Source organism: Myotis daubentonii, chromosome 19 (genome assembly GCF_963259705.1).
Source record: "Myotis daubentonii chromosome 19, mMyoDau2.1, whole genome shotgun sequence".
NCBI classification, from domain to species: domain Eukaryota; kingdom Metazoa; phylum Chordata; class Mammalia; order Chiroptera; family Vespertilionidae; genus Myotis; species Myotis daubentonii.
The window spans coordinates 2018621-2041046 of NC_081858.1; the positions used below are offsets into that span (position 1 = coordinate 2018621).

Genomic DNA, 22426 nt, shown 5'->3' on the forward strand with positions numbered 1-22426 from the left:
ACGGCCCCAGGGCAGGGCAGGGTCCTGCTGGTCCGTGGCTGTTGGCTGAGGAGCTGGGGGAACCTCGAGGAGTATGAGGAGGCGTGCACTGACTGGCGGCCGAGCAGCCTGTGCTCTCGCTGCCCGGGGTTGGGGCAGGTGCCTGCGCCTTGGAGCTGCCTCTCAGCCTGACGGGCGGCCGGAAGGTCCGCGCCCCTCGAGGGGCAGCACAGCCTGCTCAGCTGCTCCCACCGACATGCAAGCAGGTCCACTTCTGCGAGCTCCTTGGTCACTTTGCTGGACTAGTGACTGGCTTGCGTGCTGAGTCCTGTTCTTGCTGTCGTTCCGAGGGGCAGCCCTGGCAGGGTCCCCTACCTGTCATCCTGGACGCGCTCATCCCGGTGGGAGCAGTGGGCAGCCTGTACCCCCCCCCCCCCGCGTGCCCCCATCAGAGCTACCGATGGTGGGTGACCTTGCTGTGGAGAAGGGGACGGAGCACTCAGAGCTTCCCCACCTGCAGGGCTGCATTGTTTAATTGACCTTTACCTGAACCTCATCGGAAGCTGCTGTGAAAGTCGGAGGAGCCCGGTCTCTGGGGGGACCCAGCACGGCCTGCGTCCTCGGAGCCCCGCTGCCCGGTGCTCAGGGGCCAGAGCGGCCGGCTTTCCGCTCCTCTGCTGCCCCCGGGGCTTCTGTGTAATCTCCCGGTGATTGCGTGATCTCATCACACATCCAAGCTGGCTTCATGGGGGAGTCTGATTTGTTCATGGAGCATTGAACTTGGGGGCCCTGCCAGCGCGGAGCCGCAGCCCCACTCAGCTCCGTGATGTGTCCTGGGAGTTTGTCCTGTGATGGTGCCTCGTGCCCGGGACTCGCCACTGAGCACCCCTGGTGTCGCATCGGCCTGGCCTGCTGGGACTTCCCCTCTTTCTGTTTGACCTTCCAGGATGAATTACTCCTCGTTCCTTCGGATCTGGGTCTCTTTCATCTTCGCGCTGATACAGCACCGAGGTGAGTCCTGCAGGGTTGTGTACACTCCTGGTCCGCGTGCTCCTGAATATATGAAGGGACACTGTGGTGCAACTGTCATTGTCAGGGCTACGTGTGCCTACAGATGCAACAGAAAATGTAAATGAAATGTTGTGGTCAAAAGCAAAATACAGTGACGCTGAATAACTTGTTTAGTTATATCCCCCCTACTTTTCTTATTTAACTGTGAACACCATTTGTGTATACACTGGATCGCCCCATGATAATGGGTCTTTAAGAAAATGCAAATTATTTTCATTAAAAGCATATAGGGCAGGTGTGTGTGCTGCCCAGACCTCATGATTGATCCCCATTAAGGCAGGGGGACTTTAAAGAATACACTTGTTTTACCCCAAATCATTGAGTTCAATGGCATTGGTGTGGGTGCCCGGGGTCAGTGACCTTCTACGCGGCCAGAAACCTGAGCCGCAGTGAGACACACCTGATCGCCCTCCCTCCGCGACTCCAACTCCACTCTGCGCAGCGTGGCCGGGGCAGCGAGAAGACACGACATTTCTTTCCACTGTTTTGGATTTTAGGAAAGAAAGGTGGGGAAGTCTACATGGATTTGAAACGCTTATCGCTAAAATCCTAAAGCATCGTTCTTTGTATTGTTTGTTTGTCTGGTTCCCTGGCACATGATCACACATCTGACATTTTCTGAGGGCTGGGCAAATTCAAACAGTGTAGCATGCAACCCCCATGAGCGCCCCACTGACGCTCATCTCCTACCCCTGCTCTAAGCCAGCACATTTTATTTGGTTAAAAAAAAACAAAAACCACCAACGTCTGGGAGCAGAGTGATGTCTATGAAACCCCCCCGGAGCGAGCGATTCCCTCTCATGAGCTCTGGTGGCAACAACCAGGCCATCTGTTAACAAGTTGTATTTTTTTTATAATACTGATGGCTTCCAAGGTGGGAATCACGGTGGTTAAACCTACTCCCTTTTATAAGCACCTTTCATTATTCAACAAGTCTTTGTTAAACATACACAATATTACATATCTTTATTATTTGTATTCTTCTTAAATGGAAAAAGTTTTAACTGTCCATTCTTTCCTGTTCAAAACCATGCATAGTAGCGGCCACTCATGAAGAGAAAACTCTTCCCAGGTTACCCTGCTTGGAGCAGAGAGAGAAGCGAGGGGCCGCCCGGATGGCCACAGTTCTGCCGCCTCCTGGGGGCCTCGCTTTTGCGTGTCCTGGGCGGGGTGGCCACGGCTGCCACATGCCGGTTAGCCTCCCCGTTGAAGTGATTGCAGGTCAGGGTGAACAGAAGCCTGTTCACACGTGGGCATCTCTTCTAAATAGTTGCTCATGAGGGATAAACCCATGACATGTTTGCTTTATTATTATTAACTTGAGAAAGTTTATCACCTTGCAAGTTTAATAACTGTGTATAATTCTACAATGGGGATTATAGACTTTTTAAACATTCCTACCTCCTAGGGATTTTGAATGTGGTGCTGCTGTGAAAATACAAATGTTCAAGAACCCCTTTTGCCCCCTGGTTGTGACTTTAAGTCAGCGGTTCTCAACCTGTGGGTCGCGACCCCTTTGGGGGTCGAACGACCCTTTCACAGGGGTTGCCTAAGACCATCGGGAAACACATATATAATTACGTATTGTTTTTTAAATTAATCACTATGCTTTAATTATGTTCAATTTGTAACAATGAAATTGGGGGTCACCACAACATGAGGACCTGTATTAAAGGGTGGCGGCATTAGGAAGGTTGAGAACCACTGCTCTAAGTAAAGCACACCAGCAGGGCGCCTGTGATTGGATCAGCTACAGCGCCTCCTACAGGGTGACGTTGGGTGGCTCCCCAGAGACGGGGCTTGGGGAACAATGATACACTAATGGTCGGTAGGCCTAGCGCTCCCTGCTTCCCTCTGATGTTACCCTGGGAAGCAGCTGAGCTCTCCGTCCAGGCAGGCCACCTGTGGTCCTGCCCCTGGCCTGGAGCATCTGGTCAAGTCCTGTATGTCGACCCTTGGGAAATTGTCTACTTTCTATCACTAAACGGGGCCACACACACACACACACACATGTGCACACACACACGCACACATACCCACACACCCACACACCGGTTTGGAGGGGAAACAGGCCAGGCTGCCAGGGAGGTGGTGGCAGCCATGTGAGGGGAGTGTGCTCGCGGCCGATGCTCACCGGGCCAGGCTGATGAGTTAGAGCCCTCAGCCTCCTCTCCACAGAGTCCTCCAGGCCCCAGCGCCTCCCCCCGGGGGATCCCATGCTGCCCTTGTGGACATGAGCTGGCAGAGAGCCATCCGCCGGGGCTGGACCTCAACCAGGGCCACTTGCAGGCCAGTTCTGCACACCCTCCTCCCAGTTTGCCCCAGGTCCAGCTGTTTCCTTTCCTCCTGGGACCTGGGCTCTCCTCCTATTGTGCAGCGGAGGGAGGGGACTCCTTTCAGGAAAAGACAGGAGAGTAGCACTTTGGAGACCGAGGGAGCGGCACAGCTAGGAGCCACCTTCTCTGCGCCCTTCCCTCTGGCCAAGGGTCAAGCTGTCTAAGCCATTGGGACCAGGAGGTGGCTCAGGCTCCGAGAGCCCCGGGCAGGGCGGCCGCACCGCTCCTGCCACTGTGTGAACATGGCTCGCACCACGGTGTCTGGAAGCATGGATGGAGCGTGGATGGAGCATGGATACAGTGTGGATGGAGCGTGCATGGAGCGTGGATGGAACGTGGGCTGAGTGCTCCTGAGGAGAGGCACTGCTCTCCCCTCCCCAGAGGCCAAAGGCAGTGCGGTGTGAGGGGGGTTTACGGGGATGAAAGGGAGTCTGACTTACGTCTGGTTTGCAAGACTTCCTGGAGGAAGCTGGGTTCGTGGGTGGGAGGGAAGTGGCTTAGGCAATGGGGTGGGATCTGCCGTCCATCTAACCACCGACTCTCTTGACAGCTCAGCCCAGGGAGCTCATGTACCCATTTTGGCAGAATGACACCAAAACCCCCAAAGTAGACGACGGAAGCTCCCCCGAGATCAAGCTGGCCATCCCCATCTTCTTCTTCGGCGTGCCTTACCGCACTGTCTATGTAAGTAGAGGGGCGGCCGGCGGTGCTCTGCGCCGTCCCCTTTGTCAGAAGTGAAAACATTTAAACACTTTCCGGGCCCCAGGCAGGAGCGGAGTTGTTGGCAGCCCCAGGGGCAGGCTCAGAGAGATCATGAACTGGTAGATTTTATGATTAAGGAGCTCGAAGGGGTATTTAATGGCTGATATTCGCCACAGGCAGGACAATACAGCTGCGAGCCATGGACGTTACTTTGCTACCCGGTAAGATGAAAAGCTACCGGAGCAGGAGCGTTCTCTTTCCCTGTTGTTCTCGGGCTTTCCACCAACTGGGGGGAGTCGGGGCGCAGAAATGGGGAACCAGCTGTTACATAAATGTCGTTTGCAGAATCGGCCGCCCTCATGGTGTCTGAGATAGGCCACAGGGCCCGGGGCAGACACACATGAAGAAATGGCACCGCCTGTGCTCAGGGCGTTGGTGGGTGGTTGGGTTTGGTCCTCGTGAGGCTGTGGCACATGGAGAAGAAGGCGAGGACAGACCCGTGTCGCCTGAGTGCAGACCCGCATGGTTTGCAGTGAGGATTGTAATTTACACGTTTACGAACACACCGGCGAATCACGAAACCCCGGGAGACGGAGTAGGCGGTTGGACCGTCCTCGAAGTCCTTTAGAGGCCTCATCCAGAGAGGAGAGGCTGAGAGTGCAATCAGAGGAGAAAGTGTTTGCCTTTCTTTCCCTGACTCCCCGCTCTTGTCATAGAAATCAAGATCCAGTGCAGAGAGCGCCGCAGGTTTTTCACATTTTGCTTCCTTGTGTTCTCTCTCCTGGGACTCCGGATCCCTTCTTTGCCAACATTACTCCCTGCCTGGCGGCACACGCACACACCACACACACACACACACACACACACACACACACACACACCACACGCACACACACACAACACACACATACATACCACGCGCACACACACACCACACACACACACAACACACACACACACAACACACACACATACCACACACACACACACACACAACACACACACACATACCACACACACCCACACACCCACACACACCCACACACACACACACACCCACACACACCCACACACACACCCACACACACACACACCCACACACACACACACAACACACACCCACACACACACGCACCCACACCCATACACACCCACACACACCCATACACACACGCACACACACACACCACACACAACCACACACACACACACCCCACACACACCCACACACACAACCCACACACACACCACACGCACACACACACACCCCACACCCCCCACCCACACCCACACACACACCACACATACCACACACCCACACACACACACACCCCACACGCACACACCACACACCCACACACATCCACACACACACACACCACACACACACACACACACACACCCCACACCACAGACACACACACACACACACACACACACACACACACACACACACACACCACACACACCTGAACAGAGATAGGATCAAAACATGAAGTGAGACTGAATATGAATAAGAAACGCAGCTAATGACATGCTGGGGTCCAACCCCAGTGGGTCCAGGGGTCCCCAAAGGTGTGGACGGAGTCGGCGAAGAAGGAATGACACGGAGACAGCGTTCAGGTGATCAGCAGCCTAGCCAGGATCTCTAGCCAAGTTCTGGTCAGGATCTCCAGCCAGGTTCTGTGTCCATGTTCTCTTGCTAGGTTCTCCAGCCAGGTTCAGTCGCCAGGTTCTAATCAGGTTCTCTTGCCATGTTCTATCCAGGTTCTGTAGCCAGGTTCTGTCTCTATGTTCTTTGGCCAGGTTCTCTCACTAGGTTCTGTCTCTAGGGTCTGTGGCCAGTTTCTGTCCAGGATCTTTTGCCATGTTCTCTCCAGTGAAGTTCTTCTTTGTGTAGGTTCTGTGTAGGTTCTGTGTCTAGGGTCTGTGTAGGTTCTGTGTCTAGGTTCTGTGTCTAGGTTTCTGTCTTCTAAGTTCTGTCTTGTTACATCTGTATTTATACCAGTTGATTCCAATCCTATCAATCTCTATTCCAAAGGTTAGGGCGTTTCTTATCTCCATTCTAGGGAGTAAAGATTATGTAGCTTAAGCATGATGGTTCGTAGTTAAAGTGATTAATTACCCGCCTGGCACTTAGTTAAGAGGTTTTATTCCCTCCCTAACTTCAGGGGAAAATCCCTACCTGGGGAAACAACCTTTCTCAGAGACCTTGGTTAAAACACATAGTGCCAAGAAGGTGAGCAAACATATTAAGAACAGTATGCCATATATGCCAGGTCCCTTGAAACAGCAAGGATGGACCGGCTCCCGGCAATGACACGGTGAAAGTGGAAGCAAATCACTGAGTTTAAAAGTAAACAAGCCTCCTGGCTGAGCCACGCTGGGGGTTCTGACTCTGTGAACGCAGTTTCCATTCACCCATCAGGCGGAGGTCTGTGTGGGTTAGGACTCTAGAGTTGTCATGGTTACGGATCCACCATGCAAAGCCTGTCTTACCTTTTAGGTCAATAACAACGGTGTTGTCTCCTTCAACGTGCTGGTGAGCCAGTTCACACCCGAGTCCTTCCCCTTGACGGACGGGAGGGCCTTCATCGCCCCGTTTTGGGCAGACGTGCACAACGGGATCCGAGGCGAGATCTACTACAGAGAGACCATGGACCCTGCCATCCTGGCCAGAGCCACCAAGGACATCAGGAAGCACTTCAAGGACATGGCAGCCTTCTCGGCCACGTGGGTCTTCATTGTGACCTGGGAGGAAGTCACGTTTTACGGAGGGAGCAGCACCACGCCCGTAATAACCCACATTTTCTGTGTTCCGTGCCCTCCCCTGCCACCCGCTTCTTGTCTGTCCCCACCTCCGCGAAGGAGCTGTTGTCAGAGCCGAGGAGCATCCCTTCCCTTGAGTTCAATGGATGAGTCGTGCCGCCCACTTTCCAGGCCACAGAGGGAGAGGGTAACCTCGCCAGTCCTGGCGGCCGTGGCCCTTCTGAGGCCGTGCAGCCCTGTCGCTCAGCATCACGAATGTGAGAAGGAGCCGGCCAGTTCCTTGCAGGAGGTGCCATGTCTATTTTGCAGGAGAGGGACTGAGGCAGAGACCAGATCCCGCCGCACGGTCAGGGCCCCTGAGGGACCCGAGGTCCCTCTGTTTTGTCTGAGGCACTGCCTCTCTTCATCAGCTAACCCCCCCTTTTTTTGTCCTTTCCCCCTACAAAACCTGGTAGGACAAGGAAATGGGGTGCTGATTTGGGGCACAAATGGCCTGACTGATTTTATTATGTTACGACCTTTCTTTTACTGTGCATTCAGATTTGGTGCTAATTGGGCGATTAAAGCGTTTCACAGAGTAAAGTTTTAACATCTGCTCTGAGGATGTTAAACAAAAGTCCGATCAGAAAGATGGCACTGGCGCTATCGTAGAGACCGTCAGCTCCGCTCCCTCCAGTCAGCAACAGGCACACCTCCCGCAAAGCCCTTGGCTTCAGGCCGACTGGCCGCGGGGAGCTGTGAGGCAGCAGACGTGCCTTCCTGTGTGGTGTTTCCAGCAGCAAATGCCCTCAGAAATCGGCGCTCTGCTCCCTGAGGGTGGCTTCCATCCCCTCTGCTTTCCTGTTTCCTTGGCAATGAGTCAGCTGTTTGGGGCGGAACAGAAACGATTGAGCTGGAGACAGAGGTGGGCACGTGCGAGCACCTGGGCCTGGGCCCCTTCCAGCGCCAGGAGGCTCTGGGCGCAGCAAGGCCCGTGAGCAGCGAGCTCATGCTCACAGCGGGCTCATGCTCACAGCATTAGAATGTAAGCCGCCAGGGGGCACTGACCTTAGTGCCCCGGAGGGGAAGGGAGGAACGCCAACCAAATGCTGCCACCGAATTTTCAAACAACTTCCATTGGCAATAAGAATGGCAAGATAATTTAGGTCCTTTCTGGCTTGTCCTTTGAGTAAATGTCTGGACTGTGAGAATCCTTCAACAAGGACGAATGAGGTAACAGCTGCATGTTCTGAGCTCCTTGGAGAAGACAGTCCAACCCCTGCGGAGCTGCCGCCATGCCTTTCCCTGCCCTGAAATTGGCCTCCTCTCCATCTCCCTTCACCTCAGGCCCCTTCCTCAGATCGAGCCCGTTCACCGCAGCCCCTGCCCTGGCCTGAGACGCTTGGGAGAGGCAGAAGGTCTCGGGGGGCGCAGTAGGAAGGGAAGAGCAGCGAGGAGCAGGAGGCAGGGCTCAGAGAACCACTTGGTTGACAGAGGGAGAGCTGATGCTTGCTGGAGGCTTGCTCTGAGCTCGGCTCTGTGCGAGGCCACTTCTGCACTCACGCAGCCTGGCAGGATGCGCCGCTAAAGGTGAGCAGGCCCGGAGAGGCTAGATAGCCTGCCAGAGTGGAAGGAGAGAGCGAACCTCAGAGGAGGGAGAGCAAGTGCAAATTGACGTCTCCGAACACTAGTCCTGAGCTGTTTTCTCGGCTGCCTCCTCGGGTGTCATTAGAAGTCCTCTGGAGTATACGAGGGTTTTTAAGAATTAAAACCTGTTTTACAAAAGCAGGTCTGGAGAAACCTGCAAACTAAGGTGGAGGAGGTGTGCATGTAGAGGCGCGAGAGCGAGCCGCCAGGTGCCCAGGGCAGGGCCTCGGGTGCTGGGGGGTGGCTGGCTGGTTGAGTGACTTCTGGGATCAGACATGGGCTGCACTTCAGACTTGCTTGGACCACAGATCTGCCCAACGGGGTTTCAGGTGGAGGAATCCGCTTCCTGAAGGAGAAGCCTGGGCTGGGGGGCTGTAGCTTTAGTCCTCGTGTGACCTTGCAACCTTGACTTTGTGCCTGGGCCTTGAACCTGACCCTGCTGTGACCTCAGGCGATCTTTAGCGGGCTGCTCGCTCATCTCCTTGCCCCACTTTCCTTTTCAGTTGAGCAGAGCAAAGAATGGAGGCATATGCCTGGGCGACTCTATCGTCATCGCCATCAGCGGTGTCAGCCCCAGAGCTCGAGGAGAAAGTCCTCACGGACAGAAAGGGCTTTTCTTTGCTCTCACCTTGCCTCCCCCGGGACCCTCGCGGGAGTGCGATTTGGGGCGTCCAGGATCCTCTGCGCTGTCTGATTACCTGGGATAAGGATGCGGTCCTCTGCATTCCACAGAATGCCAGCAGGATGGTATCGGCAGTGGGGACACCGGGTCTGAATGGAAAAGGTCAAAGCAGCCTCTCCTTTTAATTCTATTTTAATTTAATTTCCTGAAATGTGTGTTGGGGTGGGGCTAGCAAAGGGAAGCAGTAAAGGGCAGCATTTGCCACAGCCTGTTCCCAAAAGCTGTTGGCAAGGCTCACTCGAATGTGGAGAACATCTCCGTCCTGGAAAGCTCAGCGAAGAGGCTGAGTGGACAGCGTGGTGCCAGGAGATGGCTGGGCTCTGGCCAAGTCCTGTCTGCTGTGGCCGGGCCATCGTCAGATTTCCAGCAACTCATGTCCCTTACCTCTCAGTTTTTAAGCTATAAGATGGGAGTCGCCCAAAATGGCCCGTCTCAGGGCTGGTCTGAGCTACAGATGAATGCTGAGACTTTTGCAGATACGAAGTGGTGCATGAATGCTCAATTAGGGAGCAGCTTCCCCCACAAAGTGCTCCGTGGAAATCACTTTCCGCTGCCCTGTCCGAAAGGGAGGGTCACCCCTCTCCCCAGTGCCCTCTGGGAAGTGAGAGAGCACATGCTCTACCAGCTCTGCCATCGCCTCTCCCCGCCACCTGCCGCCCCCCCACCTGCCGGCCGCCCCCCCCCCCCGCCGCCCGCCCCCCCCCCCCCGCCGCCTGCCCCCTGCCCCCGGCACTTAGCCCTTCCCTGCTTATGCTTCCTGCAGCTCATTCTCCTGCTGCCATCTGCTTGCACATCGGCACAGCTGAGCTGAGCTCGGCGTTCTGGGTCTGAGGCGGTCAGAGCGGGCGAGCAGCCCCAGCCGGCCTCTAGGTGGTTCTCAGGCCTCTAGGTGGTTCTCTGTCCGGCGCACTGTCCCGCACGCCTTGCTTTCCCCACTCGAGGCGAGGACACATTCCGAGAGGACGCAGAGCGTGAGCACCGGGCAGAGCCCTGAGCTGCTGGGGGCAGGGAGGGGGCAGAGTGCAGGGAGCTGCCATTGGGCAGTGGGAGTCACAGCCCATCCATTCCCACCTGCAGGTGAACACCTTCCAGGCCGTCCTGGTGTCTGATGGCTCTCACACATTCACGCTCTTCAATTACTATGAAATCAACTGGACCACGGGGACAGCAAGCGGCGGGGACCCCCTGACAGGTCTTGGGGGAGTGATGGCACAGGTGGGTGGCCCCTGACTGTCTCAGGGGGTGATGGCACAGGTGGGTGGCCCCTGACTGTCTCAGGAGGTGATGGCACAGGTGGGGGGCTCCTGACTGTCTCAGAGGGTGATGGCACAGCTGGGGGGCTCCTGACTGTCTCAGGAGGTGATGGCACAGGTGGGTGGCCCCTGACTGTCTCAGGGGGTGATGGCACAGGTGGGTGGCCCCTGACTGTCTCAGGAGGTGATGGCACAGGTGGGGGGCTCCTGACTGTCTCAGGGGGTGATGGCACAGGTGGGGATCCCTGACTGACTTGGGGGGGTGATGGCACAGGTGGGTGGCCCCTGACTGTCTCAGGGGGTGATGGCACAGGTGGGGATCCCTGACTGACTTGGGGGGGGTGATGGCACAGGTGGGGATCCCTGACTGACTTGGGGGGGGGGGTGATGGCACAGGTGGGGATCCCTGACTGCACTCTGCCATGCGTCCTGGTGTCCTGGAGGGAGTCCTGCCCAGGGCTCTTAAGCGGGGAAGGACGTCTGGTGGTTGTGGAGACTGGGAGGCTAGTCTTGTCCGTCGCTGAAACCCTGATCTGGTGCAGCATGAACGAGGCAGGCTGTGTCGGGAGAAGAAGGTGTTCGGGCAGGTTAACCAGCGGGTAGTGTTTGTGCTCAGGCTCGTCTCCCTTCTGCGCTTCAGGCAGGATTTAACGGTGGGAACCTCAGCAACTTCTTCAGCCTCCCGGGGTCCAGAACCCCCGACATTGTGAACATCCAGGAGACCACGAACGTCAACCTTCCCGGCCGCTGGGCGTTCAAAGTGGACGGGAAGGAGATTGACCCGGCCAATGGCTGCACCTCCAGGGGTAAGGCTGTTCCCGTCTCTGTGGCAACGCAGTTTGTGGAGTTTAGATGACAGGCAGGCGTTTGGGCCCTGAGGGCAGACACTTTGATGCCAGCCTCCTTTGACACCTCTCAGCGGGCGATGGGTCAGGGTGATGCGAGCGCACAGGCTCCTTAGACCGAGACGCCTCCTGCATCCGACACTGCGGTTTGTGAGGGGCTGCCTGGGGGGTGAGCACAGCGCGCTGCTCAGAACAGCCACAACGTGGATGAGGTCTTGAGTGAGGTCCCAGCCAGAGGGACAGGAGGGAGCCCTGGTTAACATCAGCCAGGTCGTGGTCCTTCCCCTTTCACCATTCCTCTGCCGGGACCGGGCGTGCGGACCTGGAACACATGCTAGACAGAGGAAGGCCAGCTTCACGTGGGGAGCAAGCTGTGGGCGCGCCTCGCGGGCCCCTTACAGTCAGGCCGGACACCTCCCTCGGCGTGCAGAGCGGCCAGGGCTCAGGAACACCCGGCTGCAGACTCCTGCTTCGTGTGTGTCTAAGAGTCTTCTGGAAACAGGGTTTCTGTTCACACTTCTGCTCGGAGGAGTGGAGGCGATAGCACCTAGAACTAGTAAACATCCACCCGCCCATGCACTCAGCCACCCAGCCATTGCATCTCTCCAGAACATTCTGAGAGCCCAGGGAGGTGCTGGCCGCCCTGCAGGCAGAAGTGCCGGAGCCCTCGCCTCCCACTCCACCACGGGGGTTCCCCTGGAACATGGGTGACGGGCTGAAGACGTGTTTGCACAGATACAGGCCGGCACTGGGCGGCAGAGGGTGTGGGGAGGTCAGATCCTTGCAAGGCCTTGGGCCGGGAGGTGGGTTTCCGGAGCTCTCCTGCCTGCTGGTGACCGCGTGTCTCGGCAGCCCCGGAGACCTCGGGCTGCTCTCCAGGCCCAGCGCCAGGCTGTTTAATACCCAGGAAAGCCCATCCGCCGGCCTGAAGCCTGCACTCTGCCAGTCCCTGTGGGGGTCAGGCGTGTCAGGACTGCGAAGTCCTCAGGTTGAGACAGCAGATGAGTGTGTCAGAGCACAGCTGGGCAGGTCCAGATGGACACCCTGGCTCCTGGGCACACAGGGCTCCAGCTGTGCTCCTGCCCTCAGAGTGGACTGCAGCTTCACTCACGTTCGGAGCTGGTGGCCACAGCACCTCGCGCCCTCCGTCCACTCCTGGCAGGGCCGACTGGGGTGGCTGTGTGACCTCGGTGGTGGCGACAGCCACTGGCTGTGGTGACGGGACACACAGGCCAGCTGCATGCAGGCCCCACTTCGACCTCACTCCTTCCCCTGGAGTTATGGTTTGGGTTTTGTATCCAGGACGAATGCTATACCCTACGCTAGTGCTGTGCATCTTTATGTGCCGCTGGGCATGCATCAATCTGTGAGCCTGGGGTTGCCCTGGGTGAGAAGGGAAGTGTGATGTGGAGCTGGGTTATTATGTCATCATTTTGCAAAGAAAATGATCTCAGCAATTCTACCTTTTGACCCAAATGTCCTCTATTCCAAAGCATTTGTCTATCCCCGCCCCTGTCCCCGCCCCACCCCCCTCCGCCCTTTGGAAGCCTGACAAGGCGAGTACTGGCAGCTACTCCTCGTGGAGGCTGCTGTTGGGACCAGTGCCCAGGCTGTGAGGTGAAGGGGCCTTTTCAGCTGATGCATGTGACCTGCTGGGAGGTGGGCCCATCTGTTACCCCATCGGGCCTCTGCTCAGCAGGTATCAGCATCATCGCCTGCTGAGACGGAGCTGCTCCTGCCGGACGGAGACGGGGAGGGCTGCTGGGCACCATGCCTTCTGCTCAGTTTTATAAAACCTTGAGAAATATTTTTAAACTACAGTTTCAAACTATGCTTACTCCTGGTCTACGGCGTTATTTATCTTTCCTGTCAGACATTCTCAGTTTACAAATGCCCCTCCTCCATCCGTGTGTGCCAGATTTTTATAGTCTCACGGGTCCCATGAGGCAGGGAGAGGAAACAGTGCTGTTCCCATATGACAGGTTGGAAAGCTGAGGCAGGTGGACATTAAGGCCGGAGTCAGAGAGGTTGCCCAGTTCTCTTGACTCTGCCCCCAACCAAAGACTCTCACAGCCCTCAGCCCTAAGGTGCTCCTATTTCAATTGAAAGTTGATATTAACAACTGGCAAATTTCAAAAATTTGATTGGGGAGATAATTTCTTTAGGAAAGTGGTTTTAAAGACTGGTTGTCTACCAAATAAATAGTAGTGACTACTTTAAAGATTAGCCCAGCCAGTGTGACCCAGTGGCTGAGTGTCCACCTATGAACAAGGAGGTCACAGTTGGATTCCCAGTCAGGACACATGTCCGGTTGCAGGCTCAGTCCCCAGTGTGGAGCGTGCAGGAGGCAGCCAGTCAATGATTCTCTCATCGTTGATATTTCTCTCTCTCTCCCTCTCACTTCCTCTCTGAAGTCAATAGAAATATATTTTTTTAAAAAATGAACACATCCTTTGAAACCATTCTGCTCCCCCACTTCAGACTTCTCCCGACCTAGATCCTGTGGACAAGTTCTGTCCACGATGCCGCCCGTGATGGAGGCCGAAGCAGGTGGGGAAGCATGGGACTGGCAGGGCCTGGAGAGAGAGGACCACGTTTGTAGCTGTGAGTTAGTGTCTGCAGGGTTTATGAGCCGTGGAAGGTGCCACGCCAGAGGTCAGCCCTTTCTAGAATCTCCTCAGGAAGACGGATTGACATGTGCATTGAGTCCTGGTGCTGTTGACCTTTCTGGCACCTTCTGGGCCCCACAGATGGCTGAGGGAGCCAGCGAGCAGGGCTGCTGTCCCTGGTGAGCCGGCTTCCGTGGGGGGAAGGCCCACTCCTGCAAGCCAGCCTTTCCTGTGGACTCAGACAGGGTGCCTTTCCTCGGGTGAGGCTTGCGCACCAGCGCGGAGAGGGTCATGCCGAGAGCTCCGGCTGGACACGGACAGACTCGCGCGGACCCTGGCTTCCCCACTGAGTTGCTGAGTGATCTTGGAAAAGTGACTCAGTTTCTCTTAAGCCTCATCCCTCACTTGTCAGGGGAGGGCAACAACACTTCCCCCTAAGGTGCTGTGGTGGCCTAGAGGGTGTCACACCGTCCTGCGCGGGGCCCAGGCCTGCGCCCGTGGAGAGCCCTCGGCAAACGCGCTCTCTGTCGTTGTCGCAGGGCAGTTCCTGCGGCGAGGGGAGGTGTTCTGGGAGGACCTGAACTGCACCATCAAGTGCCGCTGCCTGGACTTCAACAATGAGATCTACTGCCAGGAGGCCGCTTGCAGCCCCTACGAGGTGTGCGAGCCCAAAGGCAAGTTCTCCTCCTGCAGCCCCGTGGAGACCGGCACCTGCGTGGTGTTCGGGGAGCCGCACTACCGCACCTTCGACGGCTTCGTCTTCCATTTCCAGGGCTCCTGCGCCTACCTGCTGGCCCGGCACTGCGTGCGGGCGGCCCACCTCCCCTTCTTCAGCGTGGAGGCCAAGAACGAGCGCCGGGCCGGCAAGGCCGTCTCCACGCTGAGGGAGCTCTCCGTGGAGGTGAACGGCTACAAGATCCTCATCCCCAAAGGGAGCTACGGGAAAGTCAAGGTGAGAACCGCCACTGGCAGGGCCATGCGGGCTCCCTGGGAACTCTCCCAGGCCTGCTGCTCCCTCATTAACACAGTGTCTGTCTGCTGTGTGTCTTAAACCGCATTTATAGTCCCGTTTCCCGCTAAACACCGGCGCGCGTGCGCGCACACACACACGTGCAAGCGCAGGAGTAACTGGGGAGAGAGTCAGTTTAGTTTCTCACTGACTTGGTTGAAACAGTGGTAGCCACGTGGCCACGACATGGAGATGGTGAGAACACAGTCACACCCACCACCAGTGCAGGCTTTGACTGACAGTCCCCACCACCCGTCCCCTGGCTGCATCCACAGAGAAACCTCCAAGCGGATGGTTGTCTCAGAGGCGCCCTCGCGGCGCCGGGAGGGCTGTGGCCTCCGCAGTCAGCCGGGCAGGGAGAGCCCAGGTCCGCTGCCCAGACAGCAGAGCCCCTCCCTCCCGCCTGAAGTCGGAGGCCCTGCTCTGCTGGCCTGTTTGGTAAATGCAATGGCCCTTCCCGGGTGCAGGCAGGTGCAGTGACACAGGAGGCTGCGCGAGAGGCCACAGCAGCTCCTCAGCGTGCGGGGGCCCCAGCTTTCATGTTTGTTCATGAAGACTCATCGCAACCAGATATTTATTCAAGTAACAACAACCAAGACCCCGAGGGGTTGATGGCTGAAACCGTGTGCAGTCCTCAATCCCCCACCGGGGAGGTCATCACAGCGGTCACCGAGCAGACCTGGCGCCAATGCTGGGATTTCTTTCTTTAAAAAAAGTGTTGTGGTTCAAATGGATGCAACATGTTCAGCCAGAGGCCGGACGGAGGAGCACATGCCGCTTCCTGGCCTGCCTTCCTGGCCCACAGAGCCAGCAGGTCCCCGTCGGAAGGGCGCTTTCACCGGGGCTGAGATCCCAACTTGCTTGCTGCTGGGCTAGGCTCCCTGGGACAGTCTATCTTTCCGAGCGAAGGGAGGAGTCGGGCGGCGGGGTGAGAGTCACCTGGGAGTTCACACCGTGCTGCCTGGCCCTGTGGGCCCTGTGCGTGTCCTCGTAGACGACCGGAGGCTTGCATTTTCCAGCTGGGACGAGCTCAGCAGCGCCCCTACTGCTGCATTCCGGGGTGAGGGGCATGACATCTGCAGCAAAAAGAAGCTTCGTGCTTTCCCACTCTCCTTTCTGAAGGAGAGTCTTTCTTGCTCACAGTCAGACTTTTTTTAAGAAGGAAAGGGGCGCCGACATCCCGCTCAGGCCAGCAGCTCTGCTGACTGCGCAGCTCTTTCCTATCGTCCGGGTGTCGGGCAGATTCCTAATGTCCTGTAGCAACGGGAGGCATGGATGTGAATGTAAATGTTTTAGAAAGAAAAGGTTATGTGACTCCAACTGCAAGCTAACAATGGCTTCCTTTTCCTCTTGCCAAATGGCTTCCAGTTTCTCTGAATAAACCTGCTCTTTCGGGGGCGGCTGCTGGGCGGATGGCAGAGCGCCCACCCGGGTGAGGTGGGGACAGGCAGGGAGAGGGGCAGGAAGCAGGGAGAGTCCCATCCGCCTGTAAGACAGCGGACTTCTTCAGACACGCGGGCCAGGCTGGGGCGGCCTCCTCTCTCCTCAGAGGGAGGGCCTGCATCTGTCTGTGGATTGCCCCCTTTGAACTGTTCTCAAGTAGCAAAATAAACAAGGTCGGCTTCTATGTGCCAGTGGGGACCAAAGGGAGCCAGCCGGAGGCCCACAGAATAACACCGCCTTCCAGCTAACCCTCCTCGGTTTCCCGCCCCCCCCCCACACACCCCCCACCCAGGTGCACCCGAGGGCTCAGGCTCTGGGAGAAGCTGAGGCCAGTTAGCATCTGGTGGAGAGGATCTGGGCCGGGTCAGAGCTGCTCAGCACCTGTGCCACGACGGCCACCGAGTGGCCTTGTTGAGCTTTATTTTCTCTTTTCGTAAAATGGGTGAAACTGTCAAGGAGGCAGGACTCTGGGGCCGGAGGGTGGATGTGGCTCCTGTGCTGAGCCTGGGGGGAGGGAGCAGGAGAGCAGAGCTGTGAGCAGTGGCTGAGGGCCGGTCCCCCTCCCTGTCCCTCGAGCCCTGGACCTTACTCTCCTCACCTGCAAAAGAGGGAGATGAGTGGGACCTTCGGAGGCTGTCATGAGGAAGAACTGGAATGGCCACATGTGCGATTTCTTGTACAATTGGCATGCTGTGGCTGCTCAGTATTTGCTCGTTCCCAGGTTGCCATCGCCACCCAAGTCTCTTTCCATTCTAAGCCCTAAGCTTGAACTTCTCTCCTAACCATGTCTCCGCCCACATGCCGGGAGAGACACCCCCAAACAGGGAAATGGCCAGAATACTGGGAGAAGACTAGAGGCACAGAGGGGAGATTCACCAACCACTGGTTAACTGAGAGTTGAGGGCTCTGGGATATGTAGATGGAGGAATGAAATAGGATCCACCATCCATGGGGGCGGGGGTGGGGTGTGGGGAGAGTTCTCCGGGAGTGCCGCTCCCAGCACTGTGAGCTACAGACACAGACACTTGTGTGAGAGAACAGGGTGCATGAGCACTGATGCCAGGAAAAAGCTGTCAGCTGGCGATCCCAGCGCCTGTGGTGGGCCTGGGACAGAGCCGGCCTGCGTGGGGCAAGACCCAACGCAGAGAAGCTGGGGGACTGTGGCAGGACCGAGAGACTCTCCCCGTGGTGCCGCCCTGGGGAGGCAGACCCTACCCTCTGTTAGCAGACGCTTCTGTGAGAGAAGAGCGTTAGTAAGGGACATGCAGCTGACCCTTTCCTAGTGGAGTCTTTATGGGTTTTGGAATTAGGGTGATGCTGGCCTCGTAAAGAGAGCTTGGAAGTCTTCCCGCCTCGTGATTTTTTGGGGATACCTTGAGGACGACAGGTGCTAGTTCTTTAAATGTTGGTAACTTGTGAAACCATCTGGTCCAGGACTTTTGTTTGCTGGGATTTTTTTAAAATTACTACTTCCATTTCATTAGTTAATATCAGTCTACTCAGGTTTCCTAGTTCTTCCTGATTTTGTTTTGGAAGATTGTATTTTTCTAGAAATTTGTTCATTTGGCCCAATTTATTGGTGTATAGTTGATCATAGTCTTTTCTTACTGTTCTTTGTATTTCTGTGATGTTAGTTGTTACTTGGCCTCTTCATTTCTGCTTTTATATATTTGGGTCCTCTCTCTTTGTTTCCTGATGAGTCTGGCTAAAGGTTCATCAAGTTTATCTTTTCAAAGAACCAGCTCTAGTTTCATTCATCTTTTGTATTTATTTCATGTCTATATTATTTATTTCTGCTCTGCTCTTTGGTATTTCCTTCCTTCTGCTTACTGTTGGGTTTTTATAGTTCTTTTAGATGTATGGTGAAATGGCTTTTGCAAGATTTTTCTTGCTTCTTGAGGTAGACCTGAAATGCTATGAACTTTCCTCTCAGAACTGTTTTCACTGTGTCCCAATAGATGTTGGGTTGTTGTGTGTTCATTTTCATTTGTTTGCTGGTCATTTTTTATTTCTTCTTTGATTTCACTGGCAACCATTGAGCATGCTATTAGCTTCCATGTGTTTGAATGTTTTTGAGGGTTTTTTTTTATTGTAGCTGATTTCTAGTTTCATGCCGTTGTGATCTGAGAAGATGCTGCATATGATTCCAATCTTCTTAAATTTGGTAAGACTTACATTGTGTCCTAACATGAGGCCTGTCTTTGGCGATGCTCCATGTGCTCTTGAGAAGAATGTATATTCTGTGGCTGTGGGATAAAATGTTCTGGAAAGATCAATTAAATCCATCTGATCCATTGTGTTCTTTAAAGTTGCTGTTTCCTTGTTGATTTTTTTGCCTCAAAGACTTACCAATGATGTCAGCAATATGTTAAAGTCCTCCACTGTGGCTATGTTGCTGTCAATCTCTCCCTTTAAGTACTTCAAGAGTTTTAAAAATATATATTTTTTAGGCGCTCCTATATTGGGTACATATGTGTTTACCTAAGTTATATTCTCTTGTTGGATCCATCCCTTTAGTATTATGTAGTGACCTTCTTTGTCTTTTGCTATGCCCTTTGTTTTGAACTCTGTTTTCTCAGATATACTAGTAAGTATTGCTACCCCTGCTTTTTTTTTTCCATTTCCAAATGCATGGAAATTTTTTCCCATCACTTCTCTTTCATCCTGTGTGAGTCTTTTGTTATGAAGTGAGTCTCTTGTAGATAGCATATATATGGGTCATGTTTTATTATACACACTGCTATGAATTGTTTTGTAATCCACACTGCTATATCTTTTGATTGGATCACTTAATCCATTTACATTTTAGCTTATTATCCATGAGGACTTATTTATTGTCATATTTTCTTTATACCTATATTCCTCTCTAATCGTATTTCTTCTTCTTCTTAAATAGTGACTTTAACTTTTCTCACAATGCTAGTTTGGTAGCAATGTACTCCTTTAGCCTTTTTTCTTTTTTGGGGGGGGGGGCAGTCTTGGAAGCTCTTTATTTCTTCTTCAGCTTTTAATAATAGCCTTGCTGGATAGAGTAGTCTTGGATTCAAGTCCTTGCTTTTCATTACTCTGAGTACTTCATACCAATCTCTTCTGTCCTGAAGTGTTTCTGCTGAGAAATCATCTGATAGTCTTATGGGAGCTCCCTTATAGGTAACTGACTGTTTCTCTCTTGCTGCCTTTATGATTCTCTCTCTCTTTAATCTTTGCCATTTCAATTATGATGTGTCTTGGTGTATGTGTTTTGGGTTCATCTCTTTTGGTTACCTGTACCTCTTGAACTGGTATGAATTTTTCCTTCACCAGGTTAGGGAAGTTTTCTGCCATTTCTTTTAACAGGTTCTCTAACCCTTACTCCTGTTTTTCTCCTTCTGATACTCCTATGATGTGAATGTTGTTACATTTCATGTTGTCCCAAAGTTCCCTTTTAACCTATCCTCATACTTTTTAAATCTTTTTTCTTTTGCTGCTCTGATTTTGTGTTTTCTTCTCTCTTGTTGTGTTCCAAATCACTGATTCAGTCCTCTGCTTCATCCAACCTATTCTTTATTCTTTCTAGTGTATTCTTTATTTCAAATATTGTATTCTTCATTTCTGACTGGTTGTTTTCCATGATTTCTATGTCCTTTTTCATGCTGTTGAAATTCTCACTAAGTTCTTTGAACATCCTTATAACCATTTTTTTTTAAATCTTTGTCTGGCAAATTGCTTACCTCTATTTCATTTAGCTTTTTTTTTTTCTTTTTTGAGATTTATCCTGCCTTTCCTTTTTGACATGTTTCTTTGTCTCCCTGCTTTGGCTGCCTTTCTGTGTGTTTTTCTTACTGTATACGAGGTAGATCTGCTATCTCTCCCTCTCTTGATAGTGTGGCCTTATGTAGTAGATGTCTTATGGGACCCAACAGTGCAGTCCCCTTGATCATCTAAGCCTGGTGCTCTAGAAACGCCTCTTGTGTGAGTTATGTGAGCCCTCGTGTTGTTATTGAGTCTTCATTTCTATTGGCCTGTTCGCATGTGGAGTAAACTTGGGCTGGTTGACTGTGAGGACTGACCCCAACCACAGTGAAGGAGCTGTCGAGCAGGTGCTCACGACAGGAAGCAGAATTCACCTCAGCACGGTCTGATGCCTGTCAAGATCTCCCTTTGGCTATCCCACCTATGAAACTAATTGGATTCTACTTTGATGTTGTCTGAAGCTGGCCACTGGCCTTTGGGAGGGACTTTGGTGGTCATGTCAGTCACTGCCTGTGTCTAGTCCTGGAAAACCAGTTTGGAGCTACAGAGCTATTTACACTTTGTGGCTGCCTCTGCCGGGCCTTGGTGTGTGTGGGAATGACCAAACTGCACATCCAGGTTGGTTCCACCAGCACTGAGCACGTGGGCAGATCAGCAAAAGTCCCAAACTCCGCGAGATCTACCTACACTGCCTTTGCTTGCCGGCTACCTGTCTGTCTCGGTCACTGAAAGAACTTCTGGTGAAATTCGAGTTGCATAGTGCAGGCTCTCAGTGAGTCACCAGACAGGGGTGAGTAATGTTCACCAAATGGATACAGTCGCAAACTCAGTGCCAGGGCTGGGTCTGAGGCCACTCAGCCAAAGTCCCAGGATGCACCAAGTCCAGCTGCTGCCTGCCATGTGCCCACAGACCTTTGTGCTGGGGCAGGATCTCAGGGAGTCATCAGGGTGATGCCAACAGAGTTTATCAGGCCCAAACAGACCGAGGTTTAGCCATGAGAAGGGAGGCTCTGCATGAGTCAGGTGAAGCAAGGAAATATGATGGCCTCCATCCTAGAGTCACTTAGCTCAGTCTGTCCCGGATTCTCCCAGGAGTCCTAGGCTGGTAGGACAGTGCCACCAGGAAGCATGAAGGGGGAGTTAGTGCAGTGGTCGGCAAACCGCTGCTCTCGAGCCACATGCCGCTCTTTGGCCCCTTGAGTGTGGCTCTTCCACAAAATACCACGTGCGGGCACGCATGTACAGTGCGATTGAAACTTCGTGGCCCATGAGCAGAAGTCAGTATTTTGTGGAAGAGCCACACTCAAGGGGCCAAAGAGCCGCATGTGGCTTGCAAGCTGCAGTTTGCCGATCACTGGGCTAGTGGATCTTTTCAGAGGGTGAGGTGCAGATGAGGCTTGGGGAAAGGTGGGGGTGGCCCTTGCCCCACAGCCACACAACTCAGTCTGTCTTGGATTTGTACAGACCTCTTGGGCAACCCATGCTCAGCAGGGTGTGGTGACCAGGAGTCGGGAGGGTGGGGATAGCAGATCTCCTATGAAAGGCAGGTGCCAGTCAGTTTCACAGGAAAATGAAGAGAAAGTCCACCACCCCAAAGCCACAGTACTCTCAACTGACACCCCTTGAATATGTCCTGATCTCTACACCTGGGCCCAGGCAACTGACTCCTCAGCAGGGCACACCCTCTGTCGGCTGATGCTGCAAGGAGGGGAGTGCTCCACCCAAGAGAGTTGGTGTCTGTGGTGTGGGAGAGGGACTCAGCACTGGGATCTTGGTGGCCGTCCCTTCAGCTCTCTCCCCAGAGCCACAATCCACAGTCTTTCTTCACAAGACTCTAGTCTGCTTCTCCCTGAGCCCAAGGTGAGTGGCTGCAGACGAGATTTGTGCACTGGCCCTTTAAAAGGGTGCCTGTGTCTCTAGCAGACTCCCCTCTCTCCCTGGCAGACAGGCCCCTGCTGCTTTTCACAGCCAGATGTTATGTGGGTGCCTCACCCCAGCTCTGGGGCTCTGGGCTGGGGAGCCTGGCATCAGATTGCAACCCACATTCCTTAGAGGGAACCTTTGCACCTGAGATGCCCCTCAGAATCTCAGCCATTGCCCGTGGGAGCGGGGCCAGCCCTTCATGTGTTGCCACCTTTCCTACTGTCTCGATGTGGCTTCTTCTGTACACCCTTGGTTATGAGACTTCTGTTCAGTTGGTTATTTATGATGATTGCTCTAGACTTCAGTTGTAGTTCCAGTTTGGTTCTGGGAGGAAGTGAGTGTAGCTGCCACCTACTCTGCTGCCATCTTTGATCTCTGGACAACTTATTTCTTGAGTATATTTTTCTTGTCTCTTTCCCCCCTTAAGTATAGAGACAGAGAATTGCA

At 54.0% G+C, this 22426-nt stretch overlaps 1 protein-coding gene across 1 annotated transcript in view; it reads left to right on the forward strand.

Moving 5' to 3' along the window:
- The first annotated feature begins 926 nt into the window (after positions 1-926).
- Positions 927-22426, forward strand: part of TECTA (tectorin alpha) — a 114727-nt gene continuing 93227 nt past the window's right edge. The window contains exons 1-6 of the mRNA XM_059676794.1: positions 927-990; positions 3937-4070; positions 6595-6882; positions 10243-10380; positions 11059-11224; positions 14412-14824. Coding sequence (XP_059532777.1) covers positions 927-990; positions 3937-4070; positions 6595-6882; positions 10243-10380; positions 11059-11224; positions 14412-14824 — 1203 coding nt within the window. The remainder of the gene's footprint in view (positions 991-3936; positions 4071-6594; positions 6883-10242; positions 10381-11058; positions 11225-14411; positions 14825-22426) is intronic.